Here is a 17,086-nt window from a genome sequence, read left to right as displayed (position 1 = left end):
TTTTCATGCAGCTCTTCTTGAATCTTGAAATCTCTTTCCAGGCCTCTTTTATACATTAAATGTAAATTATACTAAAAATATGAAAATGAAACTCCTGGGATTTAAAGCCAAATGCAGGGAAACAAAACTTGGCTAAATATAGCAAGGATCCCAGGAAAGATGCCCTAGTTGGTACATCTTTTCATAATGGAACGTGAAATCGATATAGATCTTATATCTTTAGTGGAGACGAAACCAGTGTTATGGGATAAAAGTCTTGAAGACTACAAAAGTCGAAATTTGACTATAACGTGGCAAATGCACCTAATGTCTCTCGCTCTGCATTCAAAGAGTCCACATAGTGGATTGGGCATTGTCTCTTTTTTTTTCCTCCTTAAGTGTACTCACTGAAAGCACAATACACTCTTATCCATTGTGGTTGACATTACAGCCCACCTTAGACTGAGTATCCATAGGATTCTGCATAACACAGCTGAGTGCAGTAACATTTAAAAATCCATCGCAGAGTCCGCGGTGCGGTGAACGCATCTATCTGCAGCAACAACGCATATTGTGAAAAGGGCCTAAGAATGCAATTTCGTTCTTCTTGAGAAGCTTGATTTTGGAGGCTTATGCACAAGTACAAAATGAAGGTGCACAAAATTCCAGCAGTGGCAACTTCACTAGCTTTTAGACATAATATGTCTCTTAACTCCATCCTACAAACGACATTCTGGAGGTCGAAATCAGTTTTTTCATCACATTACCTGAAGGACATAGAGTTTGTGTTTGAACATTTTTTATAGGTTGGGACCATTGTCTGTAGCTGGTCTGGTGTTGGAAGAGAAAGCATAGGGGGACATCTTTCCCTCTACCATCTCCTTGCCTTGTATTTTTTAAGGTTGTTGAGTTATTGGGGAGCCTGGGGGTTCAATGTACCTGGAGTAGCCTCCAGTTTTTTTTGGCTAGGGTTGTGGTTTTTGTTATTTTTTAGTGTGGGTGATGGTTCTGTGGATTTTTTGTTTGGTCTTTGCCCAGGGCAAGGGCAAAATTTTTATTTTTGTCAACCATCGGTGAACCTCTGTGGTTACAAAATCTCACCATTAGTAGGGACGATCCTCACCATTACTGCCACATCTCCTACAGGTGATGAGAGCGCCGACCAGAGGCAGTACCCACCTGCAGCTGCTCTCTCACAAGGTAAAGTGTGCAAACATTAGAAAATGTGAGCATATTATTGTTGTCTTTATCATGAGCTGTCCATTTACCCACCTTCCTGGTAATGTGGATTCAGCTTTGCAATTGTTTGATAAGTCACTTATGTGAAAATGATATTTTTATAATAAAATAAGGTTTCACATATACTTACCAAACAATTACATAATCAGAGCCCTCCCTCCTCCCCACTGATGGACGTTGCTCCTCAATGAATTGACAATAGTTAACTCAGCAGTACCTGGTATTCCAGAAAGTGGGCGGGACCTATATCACCTACACGAATAATGGCAGTTCCGCCGCATCCAGATAATTTGAATTTTTGATAGCCTGTTAAGAAAGCTTACAGCTTTTTAATTGTCTGGTAAGTATATGTGAAACCTTATTTTATCATACTTTCAAACTTACTCTGAATCTGATGGACATGAATGATTTTCAGGGTGTGTGTGTAAGCGATGGGAAGTTGTATGTCGTGGGAGGAACTACTGGCTTTCAATATAGCATTGATGTGCATTGTCTGGATCTTGATGAAAGAGTATGGGAACATCTCTCGGCTAAAGTCAGGTCCATTGGTGCCACTCCTGAAGAAAGGTGAGTTTTATGTACAATTTTGACATGACTATTTAAAGTCATTTTACACTTGGAGTCTTCACACTTGTTAAGAAAACCTCATGATATTTTGTTTTGTACAAATTCATATGAAATATTAACTACTGTTTTAAGAAAAGCAAATGTATGACATCTGCAGACCAATCTCAGAACTTAATTTAACTCAGAATCATGGTTCCCCTTGCCATTGATCTAGCCCTGTGTTAGAAGCCTTTTGTCTTTAATGCATTGTTAGTGCATTATATTCTTCTTCAGTCAAGAATGTTCTACCTTCTTGTTACAAATAAAACCTTCTTTTTTTTTTCTTACAGCTAGCTCTCATAGTCTATTATCTATCACTATTTTAGTTTCTTTTTGTAGTAATAACTGGTTGTATAGTGCAGTATTTTTTTTCTTGTCGAATTTTTCTACATCCTTCTCTACTTTGTCCAAGTAGTACCCTTGCAAAGTTTGTTTCTTGCACTTTTTACTGGCTTTGCCATTGCAATGTTTTTGTTAACTTTTACACATGTACCCAACCCTTTTTAATTCCTTCATAAGAACAGCTACTAGAGATAAGGGAAGAGAGCTAAAAAAAACTTTCAGCCACAATAATCCCCAAAGAAAGTGAAAGACGTGATAGAAGTGGGAAAAGAAGCCAAATGAATATTGTAACTCTTAAAGCTAATAAAGATACAGTCACCAACCTACTTACGAACATTTAGAGATACCACCAGACAGGTTCACAAGTTCAAATTTTGCTGTGCACTCTTTCTCTGCTAGTAGTAGTGATAGTAATAATAATAGAAAGGATTTGCCTTTGTAATGGCACCCTTGCTGCTTCTATTCCTCTTTTTTGTCTGTGTTTAAGTTTATTGTCTGTAACAATACCATAAATGTTTTATAAAATCCTTCCTATTTTCAGTTTTTCTTTTCTATAGATCTGCTAATAGAAGGATGTTAACCATAAATTACTCTACATTTTGTTGATATGGCTGCTGCATAAACTAGTAAGAATTTTTGCAAAGAACAGCTCACAAGGAATAAGAACCGGTTCCTTTAACCCCCTCCCTAATCATCCTGAGTATTCTCGGGATTAACCACCATGTATTCTTACAATCATGAGAATACTCGCTCATACTCGTAAAATATTTCTACTTATTTCTATCATCTTCCCAATGTAACTCGTTCTTTGATGAATTCCCATTTTCCATTTTTCCTCTCCTTATAGGAGATGTTTAGTATGTTTTTTGAAATAGATTGGAGTGTGCATTGTTTGCTTTGTGAACTTCCAATGTCAGACACTGCTCCTGTGAAATACTCTCCAAGTTCATAACTTTCATAGAATGGAAAAATTACTAAATTTTTAATGTTACATGAATCTAAATATTATTTTCTTCCGCAGAAATCTCTCATAAGTCTCTTTTTAGTAGGAGATTGTATATACGTAGAGAGAATATGGTCCATAGGTAATTGTAGATATTCTTGGACATTTGGAGACTGAAAAACAGGAAGTGTCTGCCCACATAATTTTTGGTTTTCTAGCATGGTTTTAATGCCTTTATAAAGAACGGTCAGACTTGTGGTACACATGTAGAATGTATTCCACTTACCAATACATCCTCAGTCATGCAAGTTCCTTCAAGATGTTTTCACAAGAAGGTATTGCTGTTCTGTGCACTTTGTTTTGTTTAGTATGCAGCCCTCTATAAGTGTTGTCAGGGATCTTGTTGCCCATTGGTCGATGGTGTCGTCTTGAGGAGTAAGACTTGTACTAAATCAGTGATTCAAGTTGGCCAACTCTGTCAACAGTATTCCAAAGGCCAAGGACCTGTTGCTTCCCCTGGCCCAATTTCTATGCCTTACATTTTTAATTCTCTATATCCCCATTCTTATCTAGTGATGTGGGGATGATATTTAATTATGCATGCTTGTCAGCCAAAGATGAATAGGCACATACTTCTTGAAGAATTTTAGGCCTGAAAAAAAACTTCCTATATGGTAAGGGCTTTTTCCTTATATGGAAACATGGCCTCACTGGGGATTTTTTCAGATAATCATGCTCAATTAATGTACAATTCCAGTGTAAGAATTATGACTTACAAATAATGTTCATTAAATTTGTAAGTAATCCAGAACCATTTTTATCTCCAGGACTGTAGAAGAGACTTTTTAACCAAGATTTGCCCATTTTGTTCTTAACCTAAGTCCAGGTTTTGGCCTTTTCCCTTTGTCATGCAACACAGAGTTTAACTACTGTCATTTCACTTTCATGCAACATAGAATGGTCAACACTACACCTGGTAAAACTTTTTAGATGCCAGGGCAGTGGAAAGACATCAGGATGCTTAGTAGGTTTATTCCTGGTCAGAAACAAAGTTTTTGTGGGAAGTTTGCTGCTTTGAGTGAAATAAAACAACATATTGGTTTGATCATTCATTCTGTGGAAGGACAATGTTTTGGCAATTGGGAATTCAGGAAGAACAAACTGACTACAAGGTCCGTTACGTCCATAAATTTGGCAGTTTGTGTGGGATTTAAGGAACACTCATTTAAACTTAATAGCATGTAGGTGAACAGGAACACCCAATTTCTACTTCAATAATGGCCCTCAGACTTGAGCAGTGGATGTTTCCTTAAGTTTGTCCTAATTCAGACTCATAGGCCTGCCCCCTTGTATCTACTCTGAATACTATTGAGCAATTTAAAGTTCAAGAATTGCTTAGTGTCTCCTGTAGAGCCCTTGTAGCCTCAGGGCAAATGATTTTCAGAATTTCCAATGCACTCTGTAGATGTCTCATTCTTCCATTTGTAGATGTCTCATTCTTCCATTGAGAGGAAATCAACTCTACTACACAATTCCATACATTTCCACTTACTCAGCGTCGGTGACCCTGGTAGTTGTGACGCCAGGTAACTCACAATCAATCACCAATTTTCATTAACTTAGGCATCTCCTTAACTACTTGGGGATGTTAGAATGTCCCCTCCCAATAAGAAGATTTTCTAGTTATCTTAGGATCTGTCCTTAATTTAAAACTGCGTTGGCCTGGGGTCAGAAGCAGTGGTCTGTGTATTGCTGAGGATGCCATTCTAGAGGAATTTTCAGCACCTGGAACCTTGTAGACGTCAATGTTTTCTGTTTAGAGATAAAAAGACTTTTCACTGTCTACTTCCAAGGTTATCGTTCCATATGTACTTTCCTCAGTATTGTGCACTTTTAAATCTTGCTGAAGACCAGTACTGTAAGGTGTTGAAATTAAAGCCCCTTGATCTCTATATCAGTCTCTCTCTGAAGTTTAGATGCAGGAGGTCTAAACTTTATCTGAATTTACTATGAAACCTTTTATTTAGCACTAGCAGCAGTTGGTAAGTAAATTTATTGCCACCACCTTTCTTTGAGCTGTTGTAAAGGGAAATGCTATTTTAGCTTTCTGCATTAGAGCTGAGGGTGATGTTAAAGCTATATTTTACAGTGAGATGTAAGAATTCCAATGAAACCCCTTAGTGGGGATGAAGAGGAAACTTCTCTGTCCTCTTGGGGCAATTAAAATTTAATCAGATAGGTTAAACCTAGAACATCTTTATCATCCTTTTAGAAACCTTGAACATCTTTGTCAAAGGTTAATCCTGGAAGAGGCATAACCTTTTTTTGTTCGTATGCGAACAAACCTTTGGTCGTAACAGTAGGATAATTTCTAGTGCCCAGCTGGATCCGGTTAAATCGCAGATGAAAGCAAGAAATCTTGTGAGATCTGGCAATGCATGCGTATATCGGGTGAAGAGTGGTCAAGGACCACGCACCCCCGCCACAGCGTCAGTCTTTCTTTAAACAGCCTGGACGAGAGTTGTGGTTGACCTCTCTCGGCCTTTACCCGGTTCATTGCCTGTTTTTGCTTGTTTGAGTGTGTGTATGTGCTGCTATTATGGCTGCTTCTGCTCCCTCTCGGCCTCGTCAACGTGCGTGCCCCGGAACTCCAGGTTTTCCGTGTTCTTGTTTTTTGGCTTCGTCTACGACAGATCCACGCATCACTTTTAGTAGGTGCCGTTCTAACGTTTGTACAATAACAAATCCCTGCGCGGAATGCTGTGCATGGCCTAGAGAGCAGTGGAAGTTATTTTATAGTAAGAGGGAGCATCATAGAGTTTCTACTCTTCCTTTGTGGGAGGATTTTTCTTCTCCTCTTCCTGATGCTTTGTCTCCTGCCTCTGTCACACCCATGCTAGTGTTGTGTCACACCCCATGCTAATGTTGTACCTTTGTACCCTTCCTTTTCTTCCATCAATTCATCTTAGGAAGTATCGGGAGGCCCTCAGGCTGATTTATGTAATGTCGCCCCCGCTTCATCAGGAGTTAATTTGATTCCCGAGAGGTAGGAGGCTTTTCATCTGTTTCTTTTTATTTCAGATTTGGAGGCGTCCAAAATGGCGGCGCTCTGGGGGACACTTGGGCTACGGGTTCCACTCTCCTTGGAGGGTTTGCTGATGCACTTTGTGGATGCTTGCTATCCCCTCCTACCCCCCTTGTGACCTGGAACTTTGCTGTAGTTGGGGGGCTCGCATGGTGCAATGAAGAATTGAGCTATGGTGGTGGGGTGATTTATTCACCCCGGTAGGTACTGCCATGCCACTAAGGTCGATTCAGAGCATCTGACTAATCCTGGTACTCTGAATCACCTCCTCCTATTTTCACTATTTCTCTCCTTCCTCTGTCCGGATGGATTTTGTTGATGACCTTAGCATGAATTTGGACACACTCTTACTGTTCTCTGGAGTTGAAGGAGGGTGGAGTGGGACAGCATGCCTCTCCACCCGTAGAACTGGAGTACCCATTGTGGTTGAGTGAGGGGAAACTTTTATGTCAAACCCTGCATTCGGTACTGGGTCTGATCTCGATGGACTGACGGCCCTCAAGGTACTGAATGCGGGGTGTATATCTAGGTTGTACCTCTAGAGTGCCCCAGTAAGGGAATTGCATCCTCTAAATGTGGCTCCATGGTGGGTATGGGGAAAACCTAGATGAATCTGCTATTTATCATTCTATGAGGAACTTAAAACCCCAAAATCCTGATGACCATTGCACGGAACCAGACATGGGAAGGACTCTTCAATCCAGTGTGGTTACACTGGCACCATATACTCCCCATCAAGGGAGAAGAAATTTTGTAGGAAGAAAATCCTTAGAAGAATCTGGAGTATGTGTACCTAATGAATTTGATAAATATCTTAACTATTACTGTTGAGGATAAAGTTATGAATATTTTTGAAGTACATAGGGATATTGTAAAATGCTGTGGGAGAGAACTTAATGTATTCCCACATGGTAGAAATAAGCTTTTGGTTAAGACTAGATCACTAGAAAAAAGTGAGAAATTGAAATCTCTGAGTTTACTGGGAGGAGTTCAGAGTGAATGTGAACCACACGATACCTTCAATCATACCAAAGGAATTATATATGCTCCTCATCTTATGATTCATCCTGAAGAGGAACTGGAAGATGAACTTGAAGATCAGGGGTTATTGAAGGTGGAAAGACTGAAAAAGAAAGTAAACGGGGCATGGTGTCCTATGCCACAGTTATTATCAACTTTCAATTCATCTAAAGTACCAAATTTTATTAAAGCAGCTTGGTACAGATATAATATGAAACAGTATGTGCCGAGACCCAGGAGGTGTTTTTTTACTATCAGGAATATGGGCATATAATTGGGTCCTGTAGATCCAAGTTGCAAGGAAACCCTGCAATTTGTATAAATTCTGGAGAAGTTGAGCATGGTGATTGCCATGCTGAACCAAAATGCATTCATTGTGGGCAAGCACATCAGTCATACTCGAACTCATGTGATGTTTTCCTATTTGAGAAAGAAGTACAATATACTAGAGTCTTTGAGAAAGTTACTTTTGCAGAAGCCAGAAGAATAGTACTGAACAAATATATAAGACCAGGGGTATCTTTTGCAAGTGTTGCTGCAAATAGACAACAATTGAGAAGGAGGAAAGTTAATTCGAATACTGCTTCAAATTCATTTAGTAGAACTGGTGGAGAAATTAAAAAATCCCTTGTAACAGAGAGTAGCAGAAAAAAACAACTTGGGTAAAGCTCAAATTAAGATGTCTACGATTGCAACATCATCCTTGGTTGATGTGCAAAACTCTGGAAATAACATCGGCTTTGGCTGGTGCACTGGCCTCTTCGGAGGTAGTATCAGCTTTGGCTGGAGCACTGGCCTCTTCGGAGGCAGCATCAGCTTTGCTTTGGCTGGTGCACCAGCCTCTTTGGAGGCAGCATCAGCTTTGGCTGGTGCACCAGCCTCTTTGGAGGTAGCATCAGCTTTGTCTGGTGCACTGGCCTCTTTGGAGGCAGCATCAGCCTTGGCTTATGCATCAACCTCTTCGGAGGCAGCATCAGCTTTGGCTGCATCAGTTTCTTTGGAAGCAACATCAGTTTTGACTGGTGTAAGTAATTTGGAATATATGTCTGGCCTTGCTGATGTGCAAGCCTCTTTTGGGGGGTCGCCCTCCTTAGCTGATGCAGTGTCTTCTTGGGAGCCTGGAACACCAGCTACAGAGGCAGCCAGCCAAGAATCAGAAGTTGCTTCCTGTATGGAGGTAGCAATGTCAGTCACAAAAAGAAAGGAGGCTGAGAGTGGCAGGCAGTCTCACTCTTAAGAAAAACAAAGCAGGATTCCCCAAATTCCTGGCAACCCTACTAAGACAAAATATCTTCAAAGAGGTCCTATTATCAAGGCCTCAAGTAAATTCTTAAATTTTCTTCAGTGGAATTGTCAGGGCCTGAGAGCTGAATGACAGGAGCTCAAAATGCTCATTTTTGAGTTGTTTCCTGTTTGCATAGCTTTGCAGGTGACTATGCTCAGCAGTGATTTTATTCCTTGCCCTAAAGAATATGTTGTTTCCATTCAGATCTGAATCAAAATAATAGAAACCGGGGTGGAGCAATGTTATATGTTCGCCACGATACTCCACACAAGCATTTTCCTGTTAATTCTCCTTTGCAAGCTGTTGCAGTGCAAGTGTTTCTGGCTTGTAAATATATAATTTGTTCTGTATATCTTCCCCCAAATGTAGCTTTCCCTTGTACTGATTTCTGTAATCAGACAGCTTCCTCTACCTTTCATCATCCTAGGTGATATGAATGGAAGAAATCCTTTATGGGGGGATTTAATTACTAATGAGAGAGGAAATTGCCTGTCATCCATTATTGAAAGTAAAAATGTACAGACTGGTACTTTAACAGCCATCGATTTGTCAATATGTAGTGCCAGTGCCATTATGGACTTCAATTGGCGAGTGATTGGTAATAGTTACAGTAGTGATCACCTTGCAATTGTTGTTAGCACTGAATCAAGTCCTCCATGTCCAAGATTACCCCGTTAGAGTGTAAAAAGAGCTGACTTGGCGAATTTTGAAGAGCATAGTTCAATCAAAGCTACAGCAGAGGAATTTGAATGCATTGAGGATGCTATTGAATTGTTAATAACTACTTTATTTGCAGCTGGACTTCAGTCAATTCCAAGAATATCAGGTCTATTTATACACCGACCATTACCATGGTGGTCAAAAAAATGCCATGAAACCCATAGAACTATGAGATCTTGTTTTTCTAGGTATAAGAGACGGAAATGTAACTGTTATCTGGTAGAATTTCGTAAGGCTAGGGCAAAGTTTAGGTTTGAAATTTAAAAATGCACGAAGAAAATCTTGGACAAACTTCATTTCTTCCATAAATTGCAAAACTCCCATCACAGTCTGGAAGAAGAAAAGGAAAATAGCAGGAAAGTTTGTACCTAGCCAACCACCTGTGTTAAAAATAAATGGCATAAATGAAGGAGATCCAAAAGTAGTGTCATATGAGTTTGCCATACATTTTGCTAAAATATCTAAAAAGGATAATGAGAAACCATGTGCAAACAGCAGAAAACAAATGGAACAGTATTATCTTGATTTCACAACAAATAAAGAGGAGTCTTATAATATTCCATTTACTATGAGAGAATTTGAATTGGCTCTCTCAAAGTGTAAAGAATCTGCTCTTGGTCCTGATGAAATTTCATATTCTATGATTAAGCATGCTGCTCAGAATACTGAAAGATTTATCCTCAGTATAATAAACAGAATTTATAAAAAAAACATTACTACCCTTCATGTTGGGAACTAGCAAGAGTCCTTCCTTTTGTCAAGCCTGGAAAGGATAGTTCTTTCATAGGAAATTATTGTCCAATTGCCCTAACATCTTGTTTGTGTAAACTAATGGAGAAAATAGTGAATGCTCGTTTAGTGTGGTATTTAGAGCGAGGAAACTTTTTCTCTCCTGCCCAATGTGGTTTCTGCAGTATGCGATCCACTGTTGATGTCTTAGTTAGAATGGAGTCTGCAGTATGTGAAGCCTTAGCCTCTAAGCGCACTTTATCACGGTTTTCTTCGACTTGGAAAAACCGTATGATACTACGTGGCAGTATGGAATTTGAAAGTAGTCCATGAATATGGTTTAAGAGGAGAATTAGCCATTTTTATTAACCCTTAAACGCCGAGCCGGTATTTCCGAAAGTGTCTTCTGTATGCCGGCGGCGTTCGGGAGTGAGCACTGAAGCGGAAAAAGTTTTTTCAAAAAATCACAGCATGCTTAGTTTTCAAGATTAAAGAGTTCGTTTTTGGCTCCTTTTTTTTGTCATTGCCTGAAGTTTAGTATGCAACCATCAGAAATGAAAAAAAATATCATACATAAATATATTGGAATATATGACAGCGCAAAAAAAAATTCCATATATAATTGTATACAAATTGCGCTGTGAGCAAAACGCTTAAAGCTAATGAGTTAATTATTATTTTGTTATATTGTACACTAAATTGCAATGATTTTGGTATATAACAAATTGTAAAACAATCAATGCAACACAGAGAAAATATTATCACTATGATGCATCAATTCGTAACACGCGGACATAAAATAATTTTTTTTTCAAAAATTCACCATAAATCGAAATATTGTGCTAGAGACTTCCAGTTTGTTGCAAAATGAAGGTAATTGATTGAATATTACTAGACTGTAAGTGTTGTAGCTTACAATTGCAGTTTTCGACCATTTCAGTTGAGTCAAAGTTGACCAAAGGTTGACATTTTTGGCACTTATCGTGATTTATATGAAAATATTTCAAAACTGATAAAAGCTGCAACCATGGGTAGTTTTTAGTTGTATTCTACATGAAATTGCACACATTTTCATATATAAAACTTTATGTAACGGCTAATATAAAACGGTGCAAACATTACGACAATCGGACAAAAAAAATCCTGCTTTTTTCGGAAGAGTTACTGCGCGGACGTAAGGAAAGTTTTTTTCAAAACTTCACCATAAATCAAAATATTGTGCTAGAGACTTCCATTTGTTGCAAAATAAAGGTAAATGATTGAATATTACTAGAATGTAAGAGTTTTAGCTTACAATTGCGTTTTTTTACCATTTCGGTCGAGTCAAAGTTGACTGAAGGTTGAAATTTTGGCACTTATCGTTATTTGTATGAGAATATTTCAAAACTGATAAAAGCTACAACCATGGGTTGTTTTTTGTTGTGTTCTACATGAAATTGCACACATTTTCATATATAAAACTCTATGTAACGGCAAATAGAAAACGGTGCAGACATTACGACAATCTGACGAAATAATTTCCGATTTTTTCGGAAGAGTTACCGCGCAGAGGTAAAGAAAATTTTTTTTTCAAAAATTCACCATAAATCAAAATATTGTGCTAGAGACTTCCAATTTGTTGCAAAATGAAGGTAAATGATTGAATATTACTAGAATATAAGAGTTTTAGCTTACAATTGCATTTTTCGACCATTTCGGTAGAGTCAAATTTGACCAAAGGTTGAAATTTTGTCACTTATCGTTATTTATATGAAAATATTTCAAAACTGATAAAGCTATAACCATGGGTTGTTTTTGTTGTATTCTACATGAAATTGTACCCATTTTCATATATAAAACTTTATGTAATGTCTAATATGAAATGGTGCAAGCATTACGACAATCGGACGAAAGAATTTCTTATTTTTTCGGATGTTACCACGCGGACGAAAGGAAAAAGTTTTTTTTTCAAAAGTTCACCATAAATCGAAATATTGTGCTAGAGACTTTCAATTCGTTGCAAAATGAAGGTAAATGATTGAATATTACTAGAATGTAAGAGTTTAGCTTACAATTGTGTTTTTCGACCATTTCGAGTCAAAGTTGACCGAAGGTTGAAATTTTGGCACATCGTTATTTATATGAAAATATTTCAAAACTAATAAAAGCTACAACCATGGGTTTTTTTAGTTGTATTCTACATGAAATTGCACACATTTTCATATATAAAACTGTATTTAATGGCTAGTATAAAACGGTGCAAACATTACGACAATCGGACGAAAAAATTTGAACTTTTTCGGAAGAGTTACCGTGCGGACATAAGGAAAATGTTGTTTTCCAAAATTCACCATAATTCAAAATTTTGTGCTAGAGCCTTCCAATTTGTTGCAAAATAAAGGCAAATGATTGAATATTACTAGAATGTAAGAGTTTTAGCTTACAATTGTGTTTTTTTACCATTTCGGTCAAGTCAAAGTTGACCGAAGGTTGAAATTTTGGCACATCGTTATTTATATGAAAATATTTCAAAACTGATAAAAGCTACAACCATGGGTTGTTTTTTTGTTGTATTTTACATGAAATTGCGCACATTTTTGTATATAAAACTTTATGTAACGGCTAATATAAAACGTGCAAAATTTCTGATACCTATTTTAGAAAGAGTTACTGCGCGGAAGTAAGGAAAAAGTTTTTTCAAAAATTCACCATAAATCAAAATATTGTGCTGGAGACTTCCAATTTGTTGCAAAATGAAGGTAAATGATTGAATATTACAAGAATATAAGAGTTTTAACTTACAATTGTGTTTTTCGACCATTTCGGTCGAGTCAGTGTTGACCGATGGTTGAAATTTTGGCACTTTTCGTTATTTATATGAAAATATTTCAAAACTGATAAAAGTTACAACCATGGGTTGTTTATTGTTGTATTCTACATGAAATTGCACACATTTTCATATATAAAACTCTGTAACGGCTAATATAAAATGGTGCAAAAATTGTCAAAGTGACAAAATAATTTCTGAGATTTGTCGCTGATGCTTTTTAGTGCGAGAAGAAAGAAATTCGCGCATGCACGCCTGCGTAACGCTTGTAAACAAAACAACTGCTTGATTCGTGAACTCAAGCATGTTGCATTGCCCCTGCCTCCTGCGAAGAGATTGTGTAAGGAGCTAGTGCTGTCTTCCTCTCCTTCTCCCCCATCTCCGGCATATCAAGCGTTGGAAGGCTAAGGACTATGCCCTTTCTTCACCTGCAAGTGAGGAGCAGCACGCCCGTATTCCTGCGAGTGTTAGTGTTACTGAGAGTGTTAGTGTTTCTTACCCTGTGCGATCTGCAGTGGCTGCTTTGTCCGCTGCATCAAGTCCGAGCGTGTTGCAACCTCCCACGCTCGTGCACATGTTGCAGGTGCTTTCGCTTGTTCCCCAGGGCCTATTCATCGCTGTAAGGATCTCAAGGCACCTGTCAAGAGGTCGAAGGTTGTGAGTGCTGAGTTGGTGCAGCAGGAGTGTTTGCCTGCCCCTCTCCCTGGTACTTCCAGTTCAACTCTGAGGATTCTCATTCTATCTCAAGTGCTTGAGATTCTTCACCTGGAGAGTAGGACTTGGGCTCGGTTGTCTTTCACTCCATCCTGCTTGGAACCCTTGCTGGGAGCTACACAGGATCCCAAGTCATTGTTTCAACTTCCCTTGCTGGGGCATGTTCAGTCGGTCTTACATAAGGTTAATGCCTCTGTTTCAGATCGGGACAGATTGCTTCACTCTAGGGGCTATGTCAAGTTGCTTCCCCCGCCTCTCATGAGGCATAGAATGTACTATGCTACGAACTCTGCATACTTGATGTCGCCTCACCTTAACCCGGAAGTCATTCGTCTGAAGCCGGGATTGACTTTGGAGCAGGTGAGGTCGTGGCTCCGTCCTTGTCTCTGCAGGATGCCTCGTTGTTGGAATCTATGGCAGCCTCCATGTTGCAGACAGTTTCTTGGCTGGACTTCGGGTTGGTGGTCGTTGCCAAGGTAACTTCTGACAGGTCCCCAGAGGGATTGGTTAGTGTTTCCTCTCTTGCCTGTTTGTTGCAGATTGGAGGCAAGGCATTTTTGTATATTGCTCAGCTCAGTGTTAATTTATGGGCTAACCTTCTCCTGATTAGAAGAGACGCGGCTTTATCCAGGATGGAAAGATCAGTTGACCCTGAGTCCTTGCTGGCATTGAGGAATGGAGATCTTTTGGAGTCAATTTCTGTTCCCTCGGACCGAGCTAGAGGATGCAATAGACCAGTGCGGGGCTGACACCAAGGACAGATTAGTGCATCAGGCTGTGTCTTGAGTCAAAGTTTTGTCCTCGAAGATGTCTGGCTCCTCCTCCTCCCCTTACCCAGCAGCAGTCACGAAGGTCATCGCCTGGTAGGCCGTCAAGGAGTTTGGTTCTAGCAGAGCCTCCCCGTTCGTCCCAGCCTAGGTCAGAGGACCAACGTCCCTTTCTCTCCCGTTATTTTAAGCCGAGAAGGGGCCCTAGGGGCAGAAGGTAAAGGGGGTCATCAGTAGGTTAGGCGCCTCTCCCTCTCCAGTGCCACAGGTTGGGGGGTGGGGTTGCCTGGTGGGCCATTGGGCCAAATGGCAGAGTTATGAGGCAGAGAAGTGGGTGGTAGATGTCCTTCGGTTGGGCTATCTACTGCCATTCGACTTCTCACCCCCACTCTCAGTCAAGCCACTGCTCAGGAGGGCATATCCTTCAGATTCTCTGAAGTCCTTGGGCTCTTCGGGAGGAAGTGCAGAAGATGCTGGGTAAAGATGCGATAGAGGAAGTTTTACAGTCACATCTTCTCGGTCCCCAAGGCGTCGGGAGGTTGGAGACCTGTGATCGACTTATCCACCTTGAATCACTTCATCAGGAAGACGAGGTTCAAGATGGAGACCCCGCGTTCAGTGTTGGCAGCTGTGAGGGAAGGTGACTTCATGCTGTCGATAGACTTGAGGGACGCATACTTCCAGATCCCTATTCATCCGATGTCCAGGAAGTTCCTTCGCTTCTCTCTCGGAGACAAGGTCTTCGAGTTCAAAGTCCTATGCTTCGGGCTGACCACAGCCCCTCAAGTGTTCACAAGGGTTTTCTCTATCGTCTCAAGTTGGGCCCATGCTCAGGGGATCCATTTGCTGAGGTACCTCAATGATTGGTTGGCCCTGGCAGGTTCTAGGGAGGAGCTGCTGTGGGAGAGAGATCGTCTGCTTCGGTTTTGTCTGGAACTAGGCATCATGGTCAACCAAAAGAAGTCAAACCTTGTACCCAATCAAAGGATTCTATTCCTGGGCATGGTCGTTGATACAGCGGTTGCAAGAGTTTTCTCGTCGGATCAGAGGTTGAAGTTGCGGATGGTGGCGCGCGACTTCCTGTTGGAACCACATCACTCGGTTCATCAGTGTCAGGTTTTTCTTGGAGTTTTTACAGTGGAGGCTGGAGGATTTCTGGTCACCGGTGGGTGACTCACCCCTGTTAAAGGTTCCTCTGTTTCTAGAAGTGAGAGGAGACCTTCGTTGGTGGTTGGACGACCGAAATCTTTGAAGGGTGTTCCTCTGCATTCTCTCCCTCCGGACTTCCTTCTGTTTTGTGAAAAAGCAGGGAGGCCTGGTTTCACATCAACTTCATTCTTTGACCGTCGAGGTTCACCAGTCGGTGGTCAACAGTTTGGTAGAGCTCTCAGCCAGGTATATCCCAAGCAAACGGAATGTGGTTGCAGACAAACTCAAGTCGTCGGGATCAGAACTTAGGTACAGAGCGGTCCCTTCCATGTAGTAGCAGACAAGCTCTACCAGGTTTGGGGGAGACCCATGCTGGACCTTTTTGCCACCCGGTTCAACAGGAAACTGGAGATATTCTGTTCATTGGTTCCAGATCCTTTAGCATTAGCAGAGGACGCGTTCTAACACCCCTGGGACAACCTGGAGGTGTATGCCTTCCCTCTGTTTTGTTTGATCCATCAAGTACTGAACAGGCTGATGAGTTTGCAGTGTCTCAGGATGACTTTGGTAGCCCCTCTGTGGCCTCAGGCAGAATGGTTTCCAGATCTTCTCTCGTTGTTGTTGGAGGTTCCGAGGGAAATTCCCCCTTGCCGGCATCTCCTGTGTCAGGACTGACATACTTTGAATTTTGGTAGGGTTAAGCCTAATGCCATCCCTGAACACAGGCCAGATCTTTACTCAAGGGTTTTGCAACCCAGACATAAGGTACAGAGAAGAAACAACAGCTAGAAGAGTAGCATCATTAGTGTTTGCAATCAGTTGGTTCTCTAGATCTTGCCACATATTTCTAGTATAGATAATGAATAGCAAAGGTCCAAGAACATTACCATGAGGAACACCTGAACTATATACTGGCCATCAACATAGACTGTTTGGGTTTTACCTACTAATTATTCATCTAAAGTATTAATAAAAGATCAACCAATTCCCAATAATCTTAACTTGATAGGTGTTTCATGATTCACACAATCAAAGGCTGAGCTCAAGTTTAGACCCTTTACCCTCACTCTGCAAGACAGTAGATGTTTATTAGAGTGCATCACAAGTACCAAGGTCTTTACGTAACCTCACAGTGGCACAGGTACCAAGGGCAGGTACCTGGCAGCACCAAGAACACTTATATGTCTTGCTGCAACCTGAGGGACTCTGCCCATACCTTTGAATGCTTTCCCCTCAGAGCCTGTTATAGCTGTTCAACATGTGAAGCTGCTCCGCTTTGCTGTGACGTAACACCATCTCTGTAAAGGTTTGCAAATGTTAAAGGTCATTTGAATGAAAAGCAACTGGTTCCTCTTTCCCCTTGTATGTGCCAGCCTGGCCAGGTACAAGTTAGTTATGTAAAAGAGCCTATTTAATTCATGAATACATTTGATGATAATTCCCATCTACAAAATAATGATTGTATCTATGAGATCTCTCGTATAATTTTAATGAAAGGAATCTGGGACAAAGTGCCAGGGATCTCAAACAAGATTGAAATAACAAATATTGTATTAGAACAGGGAATACAGCCAGTTATTTATTTCAAAGCATGAATGAGTGTAACCATGCTATACTAGACTGGAAAAATGCAAAAGCTGTTCTGTAAAGACAGAAATGAAACTTTGAATCATGCATAATGAAGAAAATTTTTTTTCATTTG

At 40.3% G+C, this 17,086-nt stretch overlaps 1 protein-coding gene across 3 annotated transcripts in view; it reads left to right on the top strand.

The window, feature by feature from the left end:
* The window catches only part of LOC135219314 (kelch domain-containing protein 10-like), a 95,471-nt gene that overhangs the window by 21,816 nt on the left and 56,569 nt on the right, over positions 1–17,086 (top strand). For all 3 annotated transcript variants that reach the window (XM_064255980.1, XM_064255981.1, XM_064255979.1), the window contains exon 5: positions 1,634–1,785. In XM_064255980.1, the coding sequence (XP_064112050.1) occupies positions 1,634–1,785 (152 nt within the window). The remainder of the gene's footprint in view (positions 1–1,633; positions 1,786–17,086) is intronic.

The sequence above is a fragment of the Macrobrachium nipponense genome, chromosome 1 (genome assembly GCF_015104395.2).
Source record: "Macrobrachium nipponense isolate FS-2020 chromosome 1, ASM1510439v2, whole genome shotgun sequence".
NCBI classification, from domain to species: domain Eukaryota; kingdom Metazoa; phylum Arthropoda; class Malacostraca; order Decapoda; family Palaemonidae; genus Macrobrachium; species Macrobrachium nipponense.
The sequence above is the reverse complement of the archived record's forward strand: the minus strand, read 5'-3'. Positions and strand labels throughout refer to the sequence as shown.